At 39.8% G+C, this 21370-nt stretch overlaps 1 protein-coding gene across 2 annotated transcripts in view; it reads left to right on the top strand.

Annotated features, from left to right (window-relative positions):
• The first annotated feature begins 536 nt into the window (after nucleotides 1–536).
• Nucleotides 537–21370, top strand: part of srfb (serum response factor b) — a 35013-nt gene continuing 14179 nt past the window's right edge. Inside the window, exons 1-2 of one of the 2 annotated variants that reach the window (XM_034017485.3) lie at nucleotides 537–1484; nucleotides 14452–14718. In XM_034017485.3, coding sequence (XP_033873376.2) covers nucleotides 828–1484; nucleotides 14452–14718 — 924 coding nt within the window. In that variant the 5' untranslated portion in view covers nucleotides 537–827. The remainder of the gene's footprint in view (nucleotides 1485–14451; nucleotides 14719–21370) is intronic. The other variant, XM_034017484.3, reaches the window with a different exon arrangement.

Raw genomic sequence — 21370 nt, 5'->3', positions numbered from 1 at the left:
TGTAAGTTGTTTAACTCTTATTTTAAAATTATTATGCATAGAACGTCTTTTGGTAAGTCTCGTCAGCGACTAGTATACTGCACAACACATACTGCGACCTCTAACATTTTCAGTAACTATGTCTTTAAGCACGACCAGCAAACTCTTCCACTGAATGACGTTTGATGAGCGAAACCATCTTGGTATTTATTCTAATGACAGCATTCCCGTCCAATCAGAACCCACGTCTAGCACTGTCTGACCAGTCATTGTGCGGCGCGGTGGACTCACCAAATTAGGAGATCCAACACCATAAAAGGAAAAATTGTATCTCTTTATATGGAGGAAAGTAGTTCCCAATCTTGCGTGTCCATCCGCTCAGAGGTAGTTAAAAGAAGCAAAATATGAGTTTGGACCGATGTTAAAGCCACTGTAATTTAGATACATTTTCTAAAAAAAGATTTAGGGTGGTCATGTTGAACTTTACGCGAAAATTCCGGGCGTTTGCAATGTTTCAAGGCGGGACTACACTGCGCAGCGGAAGGATTTGGGGCGTGATTCGCGTTTTCCTTTTAGAGAAAATGCTCCGAGTTTTGGAAATAGAGGAGGTTGAGCTTGGGAAAGCGAGTCTTTGAGCCGGGTTAAAGGGTCTAATGATGCAGCATCACTTCTGAAACTTACTCACACCACTTATAAGGGGCTCTGAATATTTTTTTTTTTCCATTCTCCGTGTCTTGTCTGTTTGTTTACCTCCTTGTTGGTTGGCGTGTGCGCTTTGTTGTAATTTAGCACACACCATTAGAGTTGTGTTTTTGAAGACAGATAGTACAGCTTTATAACAACACATAATGCTACCTAGCCAGGCTGGGTCGGCACCAACAGCGAACAGGTCAGGATCGGGCAAGGGTAACGCGGGGCACGGGGTAGGGGTGATTGGGAGCGGGGTTGCTACCAGCTTGGCAAGAGCAGGGTTAGTCGGAGTTAGTACTACTAGCATTAGCGGCGGGGTTGTGCGATCAGGCAACGGGGCAGTGATGTTGGGGGGTAACGGGGCAGCAGGGGGTTCTCGCGGGGGGCAACGGCCCGGGAACGGGGCAGGACTGGCAGGATTGCAAGGAGCAGGAGCGGGGGTGCTCGGGAGTATGGGGTCAGTAGTCGGGGGGCAAGGGGTAAGCAGGTTTGACCCAGACCGGGAAACCTCAGCCATGGTGTTCAGCGGCTCGGACGCCGATTCAGACTCTGTTGATGACGATGAGCTGGCTGTGTTGGGTCAGGGATCCATCAGCAGAGGGGTAAAGCGGGAGAGAGCGGAGATGGAAACTGGCGTAATGGGGCAAGTAGCCGGGACGCCAACTGGAGGCTACGGCGGGGTGTCAGGTGGGGTGGCTGGGGCAAAACCTGGCAAAAAGACGCGAGGCAGAGTCAAGATTAAAATGGAGTTTATCGACAACAAACTGAGGCGATACACGACTTTCAGCAAAAGGAAGACTGGCATCATGAAAAAGGTAAGCACAGAGTTCATACTACCTGAAGTTCCGAGAGTGGAGTTGAAAGTCGATGCAGTGTCCCCTTCTTGGGCCTTAGACGGACCTAAGTTTTGAAAATACAGTAACTTAACAGCACACAGCAACAGGGAAAGCTAGTAATACACTTTCTTAAAATGCACGTTTAAAGTAAGTCCCGTGTATACAGTTTAGTTATGTTAGTGCACTTTAAGTTTTTGGGAACTGTTGAAAAATAACTACACATACAGAAAAGCAAAAAAAAAAAAAAAAACGTTTCCAAATATATTTACGTTGCTTCAGTGGTATTATAGAATGCAACTAACGTGCGTGATGTTTACCATTTTTCAGTCTCTCATATAAAACCATTGTGACATGGGCTACATGTTTGTCTATTTATTTTGTTCAGCTATTAGTACCTAAGATTATATATATATATATATATATATATATATATATATATATATATATATATATATATATATATATATATATTTTTTTTTCACTTCCTAAAGTTTCTGAATGTACAACACTAGATCTGCCTGCTTGTCCCCCCAAGCGTTCATAACCTGGACAGAGACAGAAAGAGGGTCCCTTTGCAGTTAGAACTCCAGTGCACACTGACTGACTAAGTTAAATGTGTCTTGAAAAGGACACGATGTCCTGCACACAAAGCATAAGGGACAGTGCTTGTAGTAATGTTTAGTATATGCTTTCAGACGTACAGCTACAGTCAACAGTTTTGCATCACCCTATAAAATTAACGAATTTTCCTTCATAAAGTCGAATGAAACCTGCTAAATAATGGTACTTTAACATTGAATTACTTACCGCTTTGTAGTTTTCCATGTTCTTAATGAAGTGACCAATTGAAAAATTTGACATTTTGAAATCTAACATGAAATACTGTACTACTATTATGGTTTCCTGTAAACTTTTTGCGATATCATTTTAGTTTCTTTGGTGTAAATAAAATCTCAATTGTTATGTTTATATATATATATATATATATATATATATATATATATATATATATATATATATATATATATTAATCACAGTGGTTTGCAGAAGTATTCACCCTCCTTTTCACATTTTGTTGAATTTCAAGGGGGTGTATACTTCTGCAAACCACTATATATATATATATATATATATATATATATATATATATATATATATATAATGTTATGTTTCAGTCCTAAAATTGTTGGTGATGCAAAACTTTTGTCCATCGCTGTATATGTCAGTTTTTATCTGGAAACCGTAGCCCAGTACAATACTACAAACCTGAGAGATTTTAAAAGGCACGGTTTAGTAGTATCAGTACATTACTGCCACTACTATTGTGTAAACCATGAATTTAAGTCAGGCTGGCAAGCATTTTAGTTTAAATTCTGCACTGATGGAGGGTGTCAAAACAATTGTCTCTTTGACTTGAGATTCTTTGTAGCTTGTACCTGTATCTGTTATGATCTTCTGAGATTATCCTTCCCTTCCAGATGCATTCTGTCTGGGCCTACTGTTTCCCAGTTACAAGAAGTTCACAAAAAAGTTTTCACTAGAAAGTGATTTCTAGAGTTCCATTAGCACACCTAGTTTATTTGGATAACTTCCTACATGATGCACCTCTTATGCTTAAGTGTTCTTGCCTTGAACTTTGGTTTAATGTTGACTGCTTTTAAACATAACTGCCTCTGTTTCTGCTTCCTGTTGAGGCTGATAGAAATCTAATCTACCTTTTCCCAGCTGAGAATTCAGCCAAAATCCCTCCTACTGCCTGGTTGTGGACTGTGTGCCTCCTTAAAAACATAATATTTGTAGAATCACATCTCCTCCTAAAGTATTTTGGCCCCAAGTTTAGAAGACTTCCTACCTGCTGTGCTTTGAGGAACTGACTGTGTTCTCACCAAAGAATGGACTGTTATGGGGGGGCTCCCAGTAGCGCATCCAGTAAAGGCGCTCCGCGTGGAGTGCAGGATGAGCCCTATAGCCTGGAGGTTGTAGGTTCGAATCCAGGCTATGTCACAGCTGACCGTGAGCGGGGGTTCCTAGGGGGCAGCGCACAACTAGCCGAGCACCACCTGGTTAGGGAGGGCTTAGGTCGGCAGGGGAATCCACAGTTCACCATGCATCAGCGACCCCTGTGGCCAACAGGGCCCCTGCGGTTCTGCAGTGGAGTCGCCAGATCTGTGTTGTCCTCCGGCACTATAGGTCTGGTGGCCTCGCTGTGGATCCGCAGTGTGAAAAATGATGGATTGGCAGGAGCACGTTTCGGAGGAGGGTACAGATAATAATTAGGCATACAAAAATTGGGGAGAAAAACTGCTTTATCCCAAGGACCTGTCTCACTTTTTTAAAATCATTACAAATCTATATCCCTTAGTAGACTGCTTAAGAAAAAATAGAGCTTTTTCCAAGTCGCTAATAATAATCCAGGCTCTAGGAAAGACATTTTCTCACCTCTCATTTGCACTTCTTTCAAAGTCAACATTTTTTGTTTAATTGACCAGGGATGGAAATATGACTCCCATTGCATTACACTTTGATCAATTCCTGGTTTTACTATGGGTCTAATAAGACAAACCTGAGCTTACTGATACACTGTGACTAAGGAAGCTCGTAGTAAAACCTGGAATGGGTGAAACTGCTAAGCAGTCTTATTTCCATCTCCTGTTGTCCTTCATTTTCAGTTAGGATTGAGTGATGTTTATTTATTTCTTAAAACTATGGCTTCACTCCCTGTGCAGCAGGTATAAGGACACTTGTGCAGCACAAGTTTAATTTTCTGTCCAAATACCTGTTTCACAGGGTCTACAGTGAAGTTGCAGGTTGAATGGACTTTACTGCAGTCAAAGTTAAAATAGAAATCTAAACAAATATACAGAAGAACAATGAGAAATAGGTAGGGATTTTTTTCAGCCTTACAGCCCTGGTAATTCCCCTTTTAAAAGGACAATGAATGGTGACTCTACTGTTAGTGGTTTTTGAAAGAATATATGGGGCTAAATCAGACTTCTACCCAAAGGTCATTGAAGATGATATTGAAGGATATGGGTTGATTTAAATTGCTTTGTATAATGTTTTGAAGTTGAGTTTGGCAAAAGGAACGATTAGCACAGGATCAGTCTGTTGCAGTACTACCTTGATCTACAGGATCAGTCTGTTGCAGTACTACCTTGATCTACAGGATCAGTCTGTTGCAGTACTACCTTGATCTACAGGATCAGTCTGTTGCAGTACTACCTTGATCTACAGGATCAGTCTGTTGCAGTACTACCTTGATCTACAGGATCAGTCTGTTGCAGTACTACCTTGATCTACAGGATCAGTCTGTTGCAGTACTACCTTGATGTGTAATTTGCTTGTTGCCAGTTACCTTGTAAACATGTCTTGCAAACCTTGTCTGTTCCAAACTTTTTTGAAATTTATTATTTTTAAATGAACAGTCAGCACCAATCACCCATACGTGTTTAGTTGGTACTTTTGAAAGGTTTCTTTTTATTATGTTTACAAAGAAGGACAGCTTGTGAAATGAGATACAGGTTCTGTGTTTCTGTCACTGGCGGTTCACAGTGAATGCATCAGAGCGTCTGGGTTGAAACAGCCTGAAGGAGTCAGGTTCATATCCTCTGTTATGTTGTAGAAATAGTCGGGTAAACATTAAGCACGCGTTCTGCTGTCTGGAGAGAAAGCAGCCGGTGTTTCACAGGCCTGGATGGTTTATTTGACTTTTTATTTTCATGTGAATGATCATTTAAAGCTGCAGGTCCTCATTAATCATGCCCAGTCTTCTTCACCTGTAAATGTTGGTGCCTGTTTTCTGCACAAGTTAGCTACCCAAAAACAGCCCCTGAACAAGCTTGGCACTATTTTTATTTGTTGGCTTGTTAATAGTGTAGTGCTCGGTTTGATTTATTTTTAATAATGAAGAATGAAACTTGCAATAACAATACCAGAGATGGAAATAAGACTCCTGGTGCACAGCAGTTAAACCCATTTCAGGTTTTACTACGGTAACACGCTCAGGGGTGTCTTATTAAACTCCTAGTAAAACCAGGAATGGATCAAACTGCTATGCAGTGGGAGCCGCCTTTCCATTCCTGAAATATAGAGCCTGTCAGTTTTGTGAAATTACAGGCGAGTGCTGTGATCATGACTAATTGAACACTGGAGTAAGTGGCCTTGCCTGTAATACTTCAGGATTCGTATTGTATATATCTTTTTATCACTAAACCAAATTGAAATGTCAAAGATACTAAGATAACACTTTTTTTTTTATTCCATGAGCTGATGTAATCGGCCCATTTCAGTGGTACAGTATGCCGTTGATAAAGTCAGGGTCGAGTGCTGGCAGGTCCTGGGTTACAATCCCAGCTTGGCTCTGTGATGCCTTTACAACTCCTGTCGCTTCAGTCTTCCCATCTGTGAAACTGTCCTACAAGCATAACCCATGCTGAAAATGTGTACAGTACAGGGATGGAAGTAAGACTCCCATTGCGTAACGGTTTGATCCATTCCTGGTTTTACTGTGAGATGCACCTGAGCTTGTTACTTATACACTGTGGCTAATCAAGCTTGTATTAAAACCTGGAATGGGTGAAACTGCTATGCAATAGGAATCTTATTTCCATCCCTGCTGTATTAGTTGCTTAAAGCTGCATTTCAGTTTAACAGTGATTGATAACAATTCAATACATGTAGTTGTAAAATACCAGCTTGGCAGGCCCCCTTACTTACTGTACCACTGCCACACATGAATTCATTATTGCATCTCTTGAACACTTCATAGCTTTTCTGTTCCAGGTATGCAGAGGTACACGTTTTAAGCAGATGTGTGGATTAAGATATATGTATACACATGTATGGCCCTCCACCTGGTACTGGAATCTAGCCAAAGCAGGGGTTTATAAATGGTGAATGGAATTAAGGAGGGTGTCTAAATGAAGAAATATGTCCTCGATCTGTAATAATTACTACATACTCCTAATCCATAAATCTGTCGCTCATTGTTTTCTGCCATGTTCTTGGTTCATACTGTATACTGTAGTTTAATGCAGTTTTGTTTTATTGAGTCATTTCAGCAAAAAAACGGCCAAGATTCTGAAAACTTTTTTGGGGGGGGGGGGGTTCTTTTTAACTTTCTCAAAAGTATTCGACAACGTGTGGGACTGTATCATTCAAAAGGAAATGCTTTTGTTTCCATTTTAATGTTTTCTGTTTTCTATGATTTTGCTTTTCATTGTTTCAACTCAAGTTTGCTCTTATTTTTGTTAATTTGAACAGCCTTGAAGCGAATGTCTATTTACTTGATGGTTCATTGTAGTAGCAGTGAAAGGCACACACCATAACATATTCTGTGTGGTGGTTTGGCTCGGTTTTTCCTTTCCCTAAGGTAACGGCTCAAAAGCTGTAGCGGTCCTTTTGTGAGGAAAATGTAAATGACATCCCAGGGTGTGTGTTTGGGGAGGGGTTGAAATCAAGTTAAATATTTCTGTGCTGTCCTCACGGGTGTTCTGAAAGCATACCAGCCTGGCTGATAATGCAGACTGTAGAGTTTTCGTTTTTTTAAATGGAGGGAAAAGCCGTATTTTATTTTCAGTAATTGGTGCCCTCATAAATGTCTACCATAGCAAAGTGTAGTAAAGCATAGGTAAGTATTGAAAAGAATAGCCAGGCATGGTAAATAATAAACATGGCAAACCAGGATAAACTGGTAAATGCATAGTATAACTATGGGGGGGAAAGCATGGGAAAACTGTAAAATAGTGTATAATAGTGTGATAAACCTTTTTTATAGGGTTGGCTCAATCTGCTGTACTTTACACACTCATATCAAAGTGAGATTTGCATGACTACTTTTTTAATGTACTAGACTTTATGGCCTTCATTGCTAAAAGGGTAATTGACCCCCTGAAATGTTGAAAATACATTTGAATGTATATTAATAAATAAATAAATAACTCCTCCCTTAAATTATGGCACAGTTGTTAGGCAGTATATTAAACTTGCATTCGTAAACGGCCATTAAGGGTTTGGATATTCACGCATGCCAAGTTATAACTGTGCTGCTGTTAGCATTACACTCCAGTCATGTCCACTGTGTTGGGCATTGCTTAATTGTGCACCCAAGATATTACAACTGATATGCAATGTGCAATTGCTTATCCCTTTGACCTCACTGCTCAGCCAGTTTGTCCTGGGCTCAGCATATGCCACTTCCAACAATTGTGACAGCATTCGCTTTGCACACCCTGCCATCAACCACCTTTTTCAAACTATTTCAGGGTGGTTCATGCAATATACTTTAGGGTAATTTCCAGAGTCCGAATAAATGCTGTGGCTTATCCGGACAGGGTATGGGTTGATCAAATCTACCGCTTGGCCCCTTTCCTTTTAGGAGCCATTTACTGTGTTCTGCTTGTTGGTGGTTTCTCTACTGCTGTCTGTGTCTGCCCTATTACAGCTGTGGAGCTGTGGGACTGAGTTAAGTCTAATAGTCACAACGACAACATTTTTTAACCACAAGTGCGTTGTGCCTGGAGAAGTTCTTGGCCAGTGTGGATTTTATTCCTTTAACTCATTTTCACACCATCCATAAACATTAAACTTTTTAGTGACTGTTTTTCAATATCTTTGTTGTAAAACATTTGTATACTGTAACTAGACTATTGTACAGTGTTGTTTTTATAATATAACCCTTTCTCAGTTTTTCGGACTCCCATTAAATTCGGCTCCTGTAAAGTTGTTTCTCATTTGTATTTTTTTATTGCCTTTAATTAAAATAGGACCCGCAGTGTAAATGAAACATGGGAAAGAGAGAGCGGGCGAGGTTGTGCTGGGTGGGGCTCTGTTGTGAGCATGTTTATTTGGATTGAGTGAAAGCAGGGCTTCCGGTTTTGTTGTAAACAAAGGTTGAAGGGGGGACCCAGGGAGTGGAGAGGGGAGGAGACTTCACTCTCCTGTGCCTCTGCTAGAGTGTCACGTTTCCAGCAAACCTCTTCCTTTTCTATCTCTTGGGAGCTGTGGTCAGTGGGTTATGCAGCATTGAGCGCATTTCTATGGGAAGGCTCTGAGCTGTCGGTGTCAAATCTAATCTTACATTTTTGTTTGTGTATCTGTGTAAATTTCATTTTACTATGGTAAAGTTGGGACTTTACGTAAGGTATTCTTTGCCTGTATATGCCTTAACACCCACCATGCCAGCCAGGCCACTGTGATAGCATATTGTAAGTCGCCTTGGATAAGGGCGTCTGCTAAGAAATAAATAAAAATAAAAATAGCAAAGCATCTCAATGCCAATTCATGCTGTTGGGAGAGCCTCTGGGATCACATTCTTACAGCTCACATCACTGAGCTATTGGAGCTGCTCAGTGGTTGGTTGTTTGGTTGGTTGGTTGGTTTGGTTAACCACAGGGTTGCTGGTTTAAACTCGCCCCATACACACACACACACACACACACACACACGCTCACGTACACACACGTTGTATGTATGTATGTATGTATGTATGTATGTATATATAGGTGGTTCTGAGAGACTGATGGCTACCAAGGTCAAACTGCCCAAGCATTCAATGAAAACCAAGAATCACTGACTGCAATAGCAAGAACGCTACTACTGAGGGAGAAGTTAAAAAAAGAGGCAAACCAATTCAAACCGAAACATCCCAAATATGTTCATTCTAACTTGGCTATGTTGGGTGATTGAGGTTTTAATTTATCAATTTCCACTAAAATGCTTAATGGGTTTTCACTAAAAGCTTAGATGGGTTTCCACTAAAATGTCTGAATCTGTGACCCTTTTTTATTTTATTTTTTTTAATCGCATCCGTTGTGCTTTAATAAATCTGCTGTACGAACGATGAGGTTCGCGTATTGCATGTGTCTAATTTCGATTTTTCACAAAGATGATGCATTAAAGGGTACATAAACCTTTTTATTTTATTGTGTTGCATGTTCCCATGTGTTGCTACCACTGTTTATGTAAGGTGTGTATTGTAATTTATTTATTTATTTATTTATTTATTTTATTTTATATTGACCACTTTTTAAAAAAATTGCATTCCCTGCCTCAAGATGGCTTCACATTTACCCGCATGGACCTCTCAGAACTACATTTCCCAGCATCCTTCTGCTCACATATATAACTGAGATGGATTTACCAGTGAGCAGGAGGATGTCCATCCAGGTACATGTGAAGCCATCTTTAGGCAGGGAATGCAATTTAAAAAAAGTGGTCAGTGTAAAGAAACAAATTAAAACAATACACACACCTTACGTAAACAGTTCTAGCAACACGTGGGAACATCTAACACAATAAAATAAAAAGGTCCTTGTGTACCCTTTTAAGATGATCAGAATGCCTGTCTTGGAGCTATGGCTTGATGTCATTGCCACATGACCTGCAAGGTAATTGCCCTCCTAATTGAAAACGTATCTGCAGTGCCTGCGGCACAGTTCTGCTGGAAAGCCAGTACTTGTCATGTGTCATTCTGCCAAATACTGATGCGAGTTCAGAAGCAAAATGAAATCTGAGAAAGGGACCTTTCCTTTGACAGTATGTAGGGCGCAGTACCTCAGTATTTTGTATCCTACTTTTTATAAGCAGACCCACAGGTTTTCTGTTCATGCGTTCCTGAAACGCACATGCACAAAATTTTGCGTCCCATCCATCAGATACTAAACAATCAGTTGACACAAAAGCTAATAAACTCCATGCTTTTTTTTTTCTTTATGCTAGTATATACTAACAGTAGACCATTCTCATGACAACGAGACGGGATTCTAAGCACTGTTTGTTGCCTTCATCTACATGTGTGTTCATCTTTTTCTGCATCCAATAACAGCAACAGCATCGCTGTGTCTTAAGCGAAGATTCTTGAACATCTGTACAGCTGTGTGTTTTTTTTTTTTTTTTTTTTTTTTGCCCAGCAGCTTTTTCACACACACTACAGTACATCTTGCCATCTCGATAAACAAGCCACAGGTACTTCATCTCCCATTCAGATTATAAGAATGTATTTTTTACTGCTGCTTCGGTCTCTGTAGTACTCGTACAGTCAGAAGTAGATGCAGATGGGTGATCTTCATGAGAATCCCCAGAAGACACTGACTGCTTAGCAAAACAAACTTCCGATTGACAACTGCTTCACCATATTGTCACAGATACTGGTTTGGCGCCAGAAACGTCTAAAGGTAAATATTCTTCTTAATATTGCTGCGTAAGCCTAATATGAGGCTTATTGCTGCCACCTACAGGACTGGAGTGTACCTTAATCAAGGCTGTTCTACTGTATTCCAGAAATGTTTTTTTAACAAGCAAGTATTTTACAGTCATTTTGCTGCAGTGTAATAGATTGCCACGAATAAGCATGTCTGCGTCCCATGAACGCAAGACAATATTTTTCCATCCAATGGATTTATTATATTGCGTTTAACGCAACAACTGCAGAAACCACCTTTTTATAAATGTTTACCATAGTGAAAGCATAGGTCGTTAAGAATAGCGACACATGTTACAGTAAAGCATACTAATGAACATGGCAAACCAGGGTAAACTGTGGTAAATGCATACTATAACTACGGGGAAAAGCGTGGTAAAAATATCGTTGTAAACACTTATATAGGGCTAATTCCAATTTCTGGGACTTTTTAACATAACTTATTGAATGTGATGAAGCTGGGCGAATCTTGACATTGACATACTGTACACCTGGGTAAAACGCATGAAGAACAATGCATTTCAGATGTTTACATTATGCACCCAGGATTTTTCTTGATTTTTAAAAATAATGCATTTACCTGTGTAACAAACAGCATGTGTGGTATGCATGGCTGGAACCAGACTAATGAGCAGCCGCTCACTAGGCCATCTGATTTGTTGTGCAAATCCCTGATGTGTATTCTGTAATATTCAAAAGCCTGGTCTTCACGGTGCAAGTAGGGCTGAGGAGATTCATTGTGTGTCGCTTTGTATTGTATTCATGACCAAAAGCGCTACAAAGATACTTGAACCATTTGGTGAACTGCTTCGCATCTGAATAAATAAACGATAGATTTTTAAAGGAATAGATTTTGTTGCCTGTCAAGATGACCCACACGCATTCTAGTGCAGGGTTAACGCATGTGGATTTCAGGGCAGTCCACAGTACAGTATCTGCTACGGTCATGTTGTTTTGACGCCAAATCAGTGGGATTTAGGTCATGCATGTGTATAGGAGCTGCTGGCCACTGGCGAACAGTGACCGGGATTTCCAGGGTTACACCCTCAGGCTGCAGGGATGACAGAAGAGAACTCCTGTGTGCAGCAATACAAATAATAATGTCTTTGTTTTCAGCTCTCTCTCTCTCTCTCTCTCTCTCTCTCTCTCTCTCTCTCTCTCTCTCTCTCGTTTGCATTCTTTGTTTCTGTAGACTGTGGAGCGTATGTTTTAATAACTGTTTTATTATGATGTAACGCTGCAGTTTTTAGTAAGCTCAAGTTGCCCCTTTTTTCATGACCATAAATGGACTTATAAAATAAGAAAAAAAAAAAAAAGGACTTTTCTGTTTTTGGCCTTGAATTCTGTTCTGTTAAATCATGTCCACTGTAGAACACTTTTAGCCTGTTTCATTTTAAGAGATTCATTAGCTAGCTGGTTCAGAGGTGACTGTAAAAGCTCAGATGTGTAGAGAGAAAAAAAAAAAAAAACCTGGAATGCCTATGCAATGGGAGTCTTATTTCCATCACTGATACATAACAAATCAGCGCTTTCAATGTTAATTTGTCAGCAAGCCATCAGGATTTTGTTTCAACTAGGTCCTAATTTTGTATTGCAGCCTGAATGTGTACGGATTCTCATCTTCACTCGTTTTCACTGTGTGCTCCATCGACAAAACACTTGTGTTAACTCAGTAAAGCCTGATCGTGTACAGTATTATGCAGTCACTGTAAAGGCCTGGTCACACGGGTGACTTTTGTCGAGGTGACACATGTTCGTGTGACCACCCTGGCGACACCCCGGCAACACGCTGGGGACGTGACTCCCACTTAGGATGATGTTCTGTTTTTCAGGCAACACGAGGGCAACATTTACAATACCAGCCAATCAAATCTTATAGTCGCATGACGATAAGGCTCGACTGTAACGTCACAGACAGTGTATGTGATGCATTCTGATTCCTGCATTTCATCCAATTATATTCTATAGAGCTGCAATACAGTGTGTATGTGGATAAGTTAATGTCCACTATTACAATAACATATTTGTTATGGATACAATTCTACAATAATAAAGTACACATGTAGTGTATTTTTAAAAATGTTTATTTTAAATTTGCCATGTATGTCGCATTCCTGCATTAACCCCCAATCATAACATTGTTCATTTTAACAGTAAACCAAGTGCAATTTGTACTGAAAGACAGGGGGTGCACAAAGTGTTACTTAATTTTGTGACAAATATCTGAATATTCGAACGAATATTTTTTGACATGTATTCGGATTCAGAAATCAGATGTTCGTCTTCGCTAGAAGTTACAAAAATACCTTCACTTATTTACCGCCTCACCAGAAGTTGCATGACGGTTTAAAAACGGCAAATGAAAGAGCTCCGTGTGATATGTGAGATTTAATATATAAAAAAGCACAGGCTCAACACAGCAGCTCTTGAGCCTCTATTTAAAAGTTCTAGACGGCAAAAAGTAAACAAACCAGATTGTGTGTGCGCAATCCTAGTGATCTCTATGGAAAGCATTCTGGGTCAAAGAAGTGTTGTGCTGCTTTAGAGCGAGTCAGACTGAAATGCCTTGCTTAAACAGTGACCAACTTGCTGGAAATGTTGTGTAGTGATTTTTATATAGATTGTATATACTGTATTATATAGTTTTTGTTGTGACTTTGTTATGTGGAATGTAGTAAACGAGAACCTAACAGTTTTTTTCCCCTTCATTTTACAACGCTATTTCCACGTTTTTTTTTTTTTTTTAAGTTAAATTTCAGTTTTTGTTTGCTTGTTCAGCTACAAAAAGTCACTGGCCACTGTTTTACTGTGAAGAAACGGCGATGGCAAGGAATGAAAAATGAAAAAAAAAAAAAAAAAAAAAAAAAGGAAAAATAAATAAAATGCGGTGTTAACTTTTATGTACTATTTATTTCGGGAATAAACAAAACAACGTTTAACCTGAACTGCTGTTTGGCATCCTTTGTTTTGTATTTAATTCACTGGGGTAAAGTAAGGCCTACATAGCTTATTCTTTACTCCTGGGATATTTTTCTACTTTAACATGTTACATATTGTCTTGCTGTAAAATAAAGGCACACACACACAGCAGTCACTCACCCCTGCTGTTATGCTGTCTCTGTCTGCATTTTGAGCAATATAATGGCTTTTATTACTTTTTGAAAACTAATGAATATCCGAACGCATATTTAAATTATGAGCGAATATCCAAACATGAAAATTCTGTGTTCGTCGCAGCACTACTTTTATTTATGTCAAAATGTTTGTTCAGAAATGCCTTTGTTTGACATGCACATGCATGTAAACTGAATGTAACGGTACTATAGACAGTATAGAGAGATTTCTGAATGAAAAGCATGAGTTCTTGCCTTCCTGACATACAATTGTATACAACATTGTCACCTGCTGTGTGTGAGACTTCAAGTTTCAAGATTGCTTTTGATTTTTATTCAAATAGATTCTGATTTACACCCACTCTCCCTTAAAGAGTAAAAATAACCCTGTCTAACAGTCCTATAACTCTGTTACTCTGTAGCGCATGGGTCTCCAACCCTGGTCCTGGAGAGCTACTGTGGCTGCTGGCTTTCGTTTCAACCAATCTTTTACTTAATTGAACAAATTCTTGGCTTAATTAGTCAAGATTAACAGGTGTTCCAGATCTTTAGCCACAGATGATGTAAAGACACCTATAAACCTCTCCAGGACCAGGGTTGGAGGCTGATGGATTGATGTCTTTGTCCTTCACAGGCGTACGAGCTCTCAACGCTGACAGGCACACAGGTGCTGCTGCTGGTGGCAAGTGAGACGGGCCACGTGTACACATTCGCCACGCGCAAGCTGCAGCCCATGATCACCAGCGAGACGGGCAAGGCGCTGATCCAGACGTGCCTTAACTCCCCCGACTCGCCTCCCCGCTCCGACCCCAGCACGGACCAGCGAATGAGTGCCACCGGCTTCGAGGAGACAGACCTCACCTACCAGGTGTCTGAGTCGGAGAGCATTGGAGAAACCAAGGTAGGCCAGCACAACCTCTTACTGCTCGTTCCGGATGGCTCTTTATGTCACAGAAATGCACCTAGCGTTTCATCCAGTCTCGACGTTTGCTGAGAGAAATTCCTTGGCTTTGGATTGCGATAACTAAGGCTGGGGCGATGCTTCATTTTCACGATCGATACATCGTTCTCTAAAAAAGCAGATGCATCGATTTTATCGGCATTATGAAAGGGGAAAATAAAATAAACTAAGTAATACATGTGGAGCTGTGGATTACTGTGTAACATTGCCAATAACGCTTTAAATACTGTTATGTATATTAAATTGATTGTATCTGTTTATGCAAGGGGAGGGCAAGGGGGAGACGGTGAGCTCAATCGCATGCAGATTTAGCGAGTCAGGCCTGAGGGGAGCAGAGAAACTCTGCGCTTAATGCAAAAAATAATTGCCAATTCCAAATTTAATACAAAATAAAAACTTTCCTTTGTTAAACCCTACACAAAAACGATGCACAGGCTTGACTATCGATAGCTGTCAAATGGTAGAATGCATAGATACATCGATGAATCGACTCAGCCTTAGTGATAATAAAATGCTCCACCGCCTACAGCTGTAAACCTGCCTAGTTGGGAGAAACAATTAGTCATTTCCTGAAATATTTATCCAAGTTCGAGTCCATTTTCAATAATGGCCTGGCCTAGAAGGCTCACCCGTGAGGTGAGAATGGATTGCTTACTTGCTTGGTTGTTGCAGGGCTTATATTCAGTATACATCTGCAATGACAACCAGTACTGTACAGAGGAGATTTCCTAGCTGAAATCCAGTTAAATGGGCATTGTCTGGTTAAATAGTCGTAATGCGGATTTTGATTTTGCCTCATTAAAAATTGATGTATTTGTCTAATTTAAAAAATATTCATGGCCTGTATGTCATGCGTTTCAACCCAGGGATGGTACTAAGATATATGCACACGTACAGAGCGTATCTAACATAGATGGCAGTATCATCAATATCATTCCCTTATTCATCCTAGCCCTTGAGCCTGCCAATAACCAGAACACAGGCACTGCTATTGTGTAGTCTTTGCAGAAAGCATCCCCAGTACTGATACAGATGCTTTAGACTTCAGGCTCCAGACTCATCCCACCACACAAAACACTTGAGTGGCTCTCTTCAGTGCAAGTCCAGTGGGTGTTCTTTAACTCTGCCGTGACACAGTGCACTAGAGAGGTGGAAGAAGACCAGACAACTGGCATTAATGGTTCTATGTTTGTTTGGTGTGGCGTGGTGTGGAATGCATCACAGACTGGAAGAAGCTTCACGTTAAGCAGATGAAGTCACTAGCAGGCTGAACCTGAGAGCTTTCCCTTTGGAGTGCATGCCTGCACAGTTGGCAAAGGATTGGCTAGATGATCAAACAGATGATGACCTTTAATGGAGTTCACTTCCCACGCCTCCTTAATGAGATTTAACTGGCCTCCCAGGCAGACAACCAAGGAACATTTTGGTAGTGCACTGATACTATTTTCACACACATCAACCATGGCTGAAGGATAAACACCACAAGAAGAACCAAGGTGCGCATGTTCATTTAGGATGTAAGCAACACGTATTTAAAGTGTCAAAAATATGCAGGCCAAATATAGGTTTTAACCTTTTATGTGCAGTACAGTGCAGCCCCATGTATTTCATATTTCTTCATATGGTCTTTTTCATAAGCAGTACAATGAAATGCTGTACATGTTCCTTTTCAAATGCATGTTGCAGCAGCTTATAAACATTGTTGGAGGGCTTCCTATGAGGGTTACAAACATTCCCAATATTTTAAAGTGTTGAATCCTAAAATTGAAATGTTTTATGAAGATTAAACAGACCCTTAGAATAGAAGTTTACAATATTAAATTTGCATGGTAATGTAGCAGTTTTCCCATGCTTTCCCCTTACTGTGCATTTAACACAGTTTACTGTGGTTTGCCATGCTTATGCTTATGCTTATGCTTTACCATACCTCTCTGGGGTTTACAATGCTTACCTATGCTTTTGCTGCTGACTGCACATTGCCATGCTTTTTACTATATCCCAAGGATGGTCTTGCTGCCATATGGAAGCCCACTGTGAAACGGGTATAATGTGCACAACAATACCTCTACTTAACCCTGTAATGCCCAAGCATTTTTTGAAATGAGAAAAGCTACTTCATTTATGTAACTAGATTTAATAGTGAATTGAGCCTGATTTTGCTCCAGCACTGGGCCGATTAGCTTAACCATGTTAAGAGCATAACTATCTCGTAACTAGCCATATCGGGTAGTTATTGTTGCTGTGTTACTATGACAACCAAAATGAAAGCATTTTGGTAGGTTGTCCATGCGTGAAGCAGAGGTTGGTGTTGCCAACAAAAAAAAAACAAACATGTTGTACAATTAGAATTAAAATGGTTTATATGATGTGGGTTAAGGTTAACGAATCTTTGGTATCAGTTATTACCATGTTATGCTTGTCCTGTAAAAAGTGCTATTTAAACTGCTCGGCCTTTTAAACAAACCTGCCTTTTCTTTACAATGTTTTGCCAATATCCTTTAGAAAAAGGAGGTTTTACAAATTTGTGTTCATTTACAAGATCAACAAAGCAGAATTGTACAGCATTTAAAAATGTTTAATTGGGGGCCGAATTCACTTTGCATTTACTTCAATGCTGTGTTTTGCACCATTTTTTTTCAGAAAGTAGTGCAAGGGCAAAAGAGAATTTCCCAAAATGAATAAAACCATTTGAATAGGTATTAAACTGCCTAATAAAGAACTTTTGCAGCCAGAAAGGCAAATTATGGATCCGAGCAAGTTTTATAGTGGTAAAAACGGTTTATTCTATTCAAAAAATGTGCAGAACATTCCCTTCGGATAAAAACTGGTGCTGCAGTATGAAATGAATGCTTTGTGCTTCTGGCTCAATGTATCTATCTATCATCCTGCATTAGTTAAATCCACATTCATTCTTGAATAGGGATCCGTCGATTTTTGAAGTGGTTAATTTAATAGTACAGCCTGACCGTTCTTAGCGGAGACTGAATTATCTGGTGCAGCTCACCAGCACTGGGAAGTGGTGTACTGTAATACACAGGTGCCTTTTTTCTAACATGTACTGTACACATATATACACACATGTACTGTACACACATATACTGTACACACATATGCACACACACATTGCACCCTTCTGTCTCATTGATAAAAATTAGATTCTGCCTCCATGCCCGTATATGGTAAGGTTTCCCTCGCTGTACTCTTGGCACAAGCCTCTCACATTCCTTATAAGCTGCAGCTGTCTCTGGCTTTGGAGCCTTCTGATTTTTTTTGGGAGGGTAATGGGGGGGTAGGGGGGGTGTTGTTAAAGTGGACCAATGTAATGGAAACATTTGGCAGAAGTCATTCGCTGGATGTCCTGTAATCTTTTTTAATGTTGACTACACAGGATCAAAGTTGCAAAGTTATGTCTTGCAGTGGGAGGGTGGGGTGGTTAAAAATTCATTTTTTCTGTTGGTTTCTGCTTTAAGAGTCACGACCCATGCTGTAAAACTACTTTGTTTTGCCTCTTACTAACTTTATTCACAACATAGCCTTTTTTTTTTTTTTAGTGGGATGAAAAGTTCCTCAAATGTGTGTGGGTTTTTTTTTTTTATTTATTTATTTTTTATTCAGGATAGGTATGCAAGTATTTCAAACACAAAGCTATTAAATACTGGTAGCTGTGGTGTTGGTCACACCTGTAAGGTTTCCGCTAGACCACTGGAGTGAGTTTGAATTACAGTACAACACATGAAGTGATTAGCAGCTACCAGGAAGCAGAAGCAACTTTATCTTATGTGGTCATTTAATTACCTGCAGATCCCAAATCGAAGTACAAGACCAAGATTTTCAACTCAAGAAAAGGGGGTGGGGGGAGCTGTGCAAATGTGCTGGTGCTAAAAAGAGAGCACTATTTTAAATGGACAGCATAGATAAACACAAAGGGGATGGATACTTATTAATTTGCATTCTCACCGGTGAACTTTGTGGGTTCTTGTTTTGTTTTGCTCTGAGAATGAAGTAGTTAACATATAATAAGGACTGATTTCTGTTTTTCTTTTGTTTGTAAAAAAAAAAAAAAAGCTTAAAGATGAAATGTGCCTTTTTAAAAACTGTTTTCTTAGATTTTATTAGCATAACAAAATACTCAGTCGGTGTAAATCTGGAAAATAAAAAAAGAATGATGGTTTCACCTAGCTGCGGTGTCTAACTTTTTTTTTAATTCGTCCTTTTTTAAAATCATTTCCAATTCTAATCAATTCCAATTCCTTTGAAGGACATGAAATCGAAATTGGAATGGATTAAAGGGAATTGGAATTGAAAATTGATTTTAAAAAGGAATTGGAAATGGATTTGGAATGGATAAATTGGAATTGAAAAACAGGACTTGACCCCGACCCTGATTGTTTGCTTTCAGTTTAATTTTTTATTACCAATTTTGGTTAGTTTTAGTTCCCCAGTGTACATTGCAGTGGGCTATAAACTGAGAAAGCTAGCCTTCCTTTAGCAGCGAGCTAAGCAAGATGATGTGCTTCCTGCTACTCCAAAAGTGAATTGGGACATAAAGCTGAGTTCATGAACCTGCCTGGTACATGTTGTAGAAGCCAAAGAGTCATGGGGAATGTAGTTCGGTCTGGGTAGCAAGGTGACTCCTGGGAATGTAGTTTGGTCTGGGTAGCAAGGTGACTCCTGGGGAATGTAGTTTGGTCTGGGTAGCAAGGTGATTCCTGGGGAATGTAGTTTTGTCTGAGGTGACTCCTGGGGAAAGTAGTTGCTGCCAGGCAAATTCATTCACTGAGAAAAACAGAAAAATAAACTACAGACTCTACATGGCTTGAACACAACAAGAAGGCAATGGTGTTGTGATTTCCTTTACCACTGGGGATGCATCATTGTGAAAAGAGCCCTCTGTAAGCATGTCGACGGGTCTCCATTTGTAATGAAACTTGCAAAGGAAATTCGTGGCTTTTGTGAGTATCACAATGTACAGTAATAAATATTCCCCGTCTGTCAGTCTTTACGTATGCCCCTCATTTTTAAAGGTGTACATACAGTGGTTGTATGTCGGTGGTGATTTACTTTGTCATGATTCTGATGGCTGTAATTCAGTATTTTATTACAGCATGGCAGAATATGCTACTCCAATATACTTGTATTGTGTAATGGCAACCTTTAAAGTCTGTATGGTACTTCTTCCTATTTCAAGGTCTGAGCACCAGCTTGCTCCATCCCTGATCACTTTCCGCTTATCCCTCTACCCCAGGGAGGCAGGGGTTTTCCTGTTTGTGCTCCAGTGCACAGATTTATAATCCGTTTCCGCGGTTACTACAGAATCCGCCCGTGGCTCTGATGGCGGCACCTCAGATCCTAACCTGAGGGTGTTGATGTCATAGTGGGCAGAACACTCCACACTGTGGAAAAGATCCTGTTTAGGCTATTAAACCATTTACTCAGGCTTCATGAGAGAGGGGTCTGTGGGTGCCTACTTGTATTAACATTCAACATAGTTCATGTCTGCTTTCTTCAAAAGTACTGCTTGCAGGGGTACTGTGAACATGACTATAGTAGCAGCTGAATAACAGAATAATTGTAGCTTGCTAGGCAAGTAGCCAATAAAAAAATAAAATAAACATTTGTAAAACAATGAATAATTGTTCAATTGCAATTTGCACAGTAGTTGAATACATTTTTTTTTCTATTTAAAAATAAAAACTGTATTGAGTATCCCAATTTTTAACTATTGTTTCTATTATCAAGAAGTACAAGACTCATGGTACTGTCACAATGCTCCCTTGGTCTGGAAGAAAGAAGGTTCTTTCACGAAGAACAAGTGGAAGAATTGTGAGGAAGGTTAATAACAATCTGAGATTGACTGCCAAAGATATTCAAAGTGAATTGGCTGCAAGTGGGACTGGGGTTTCCATTTCAACCATAGGTCGAGTATTGCATGGTGAAGGTCTCAATGGTCGCAGGCCAAGGAAAAAGCCACTCTTAGGAAAACGTCACAAGGACAATTGCTTATAGTTTGCAAAACGGCATTTGAATGATGGATATGAGTTCTGGTCAAAGGTTTTGTGGAATGATGAGATAAAAATCGAGCTATTTGGTCATGCTGACAGTCGTTACGTTTGGAGAAAATCTGGTGAGGCATACAAAGAAAAGAACACCATACCTACTGTCGATAGTTTATATTAGGGGACACAGTACAGTATAATATGAAATGTCAGTACATGCATGACCCAAGAGAGAAAGCGACCATTTAAAAAAACAATTCAAGCCTGACTTTGTTTAATAAATGTGTTAACCTTGTAAGGGGAAGCCGTTTGAGCTTGTCAAGCTCTTTTGATACTTTGCTGTGATGCATAACAGTAAATAGTGACAAGCCATTCATATCCAACAAATTAGAGCTGTCTTATCAACTGTCTCCATGATTTAGTGGAGGAAGAAACGGAAACCTATAAACATAATTGAATGTAGTGCGTGTTTTTAGCATGTACTGTAGTTTCCAAGAACTGATAGTCGCTTAAAAAAAACAAACATGCTAATTTTTTTTTGTGTGTCCAAATATAATTTTTTACCCCCAATTTTTCACCCAATTTGGAATGCCCAA

Source organism: Acipenser ruthenus, chromosome 6 (genome assembly GCF_902713425.1).
Source record: "Acipenser ruthenus chromosome 6, fAciRut3.2 maternal haplotype, whole genome shotgun sequence".
Taxonomy (NCBI): Eukaryota; Metazoa; Chordata; class Actinopteri; order Acipenseriformes; family Acipenseridae; genus Acipenser; species Acipenser ruthenus.
This window is presented reverse-complemented; position numbering and strand designations above follow the sequence as displayed.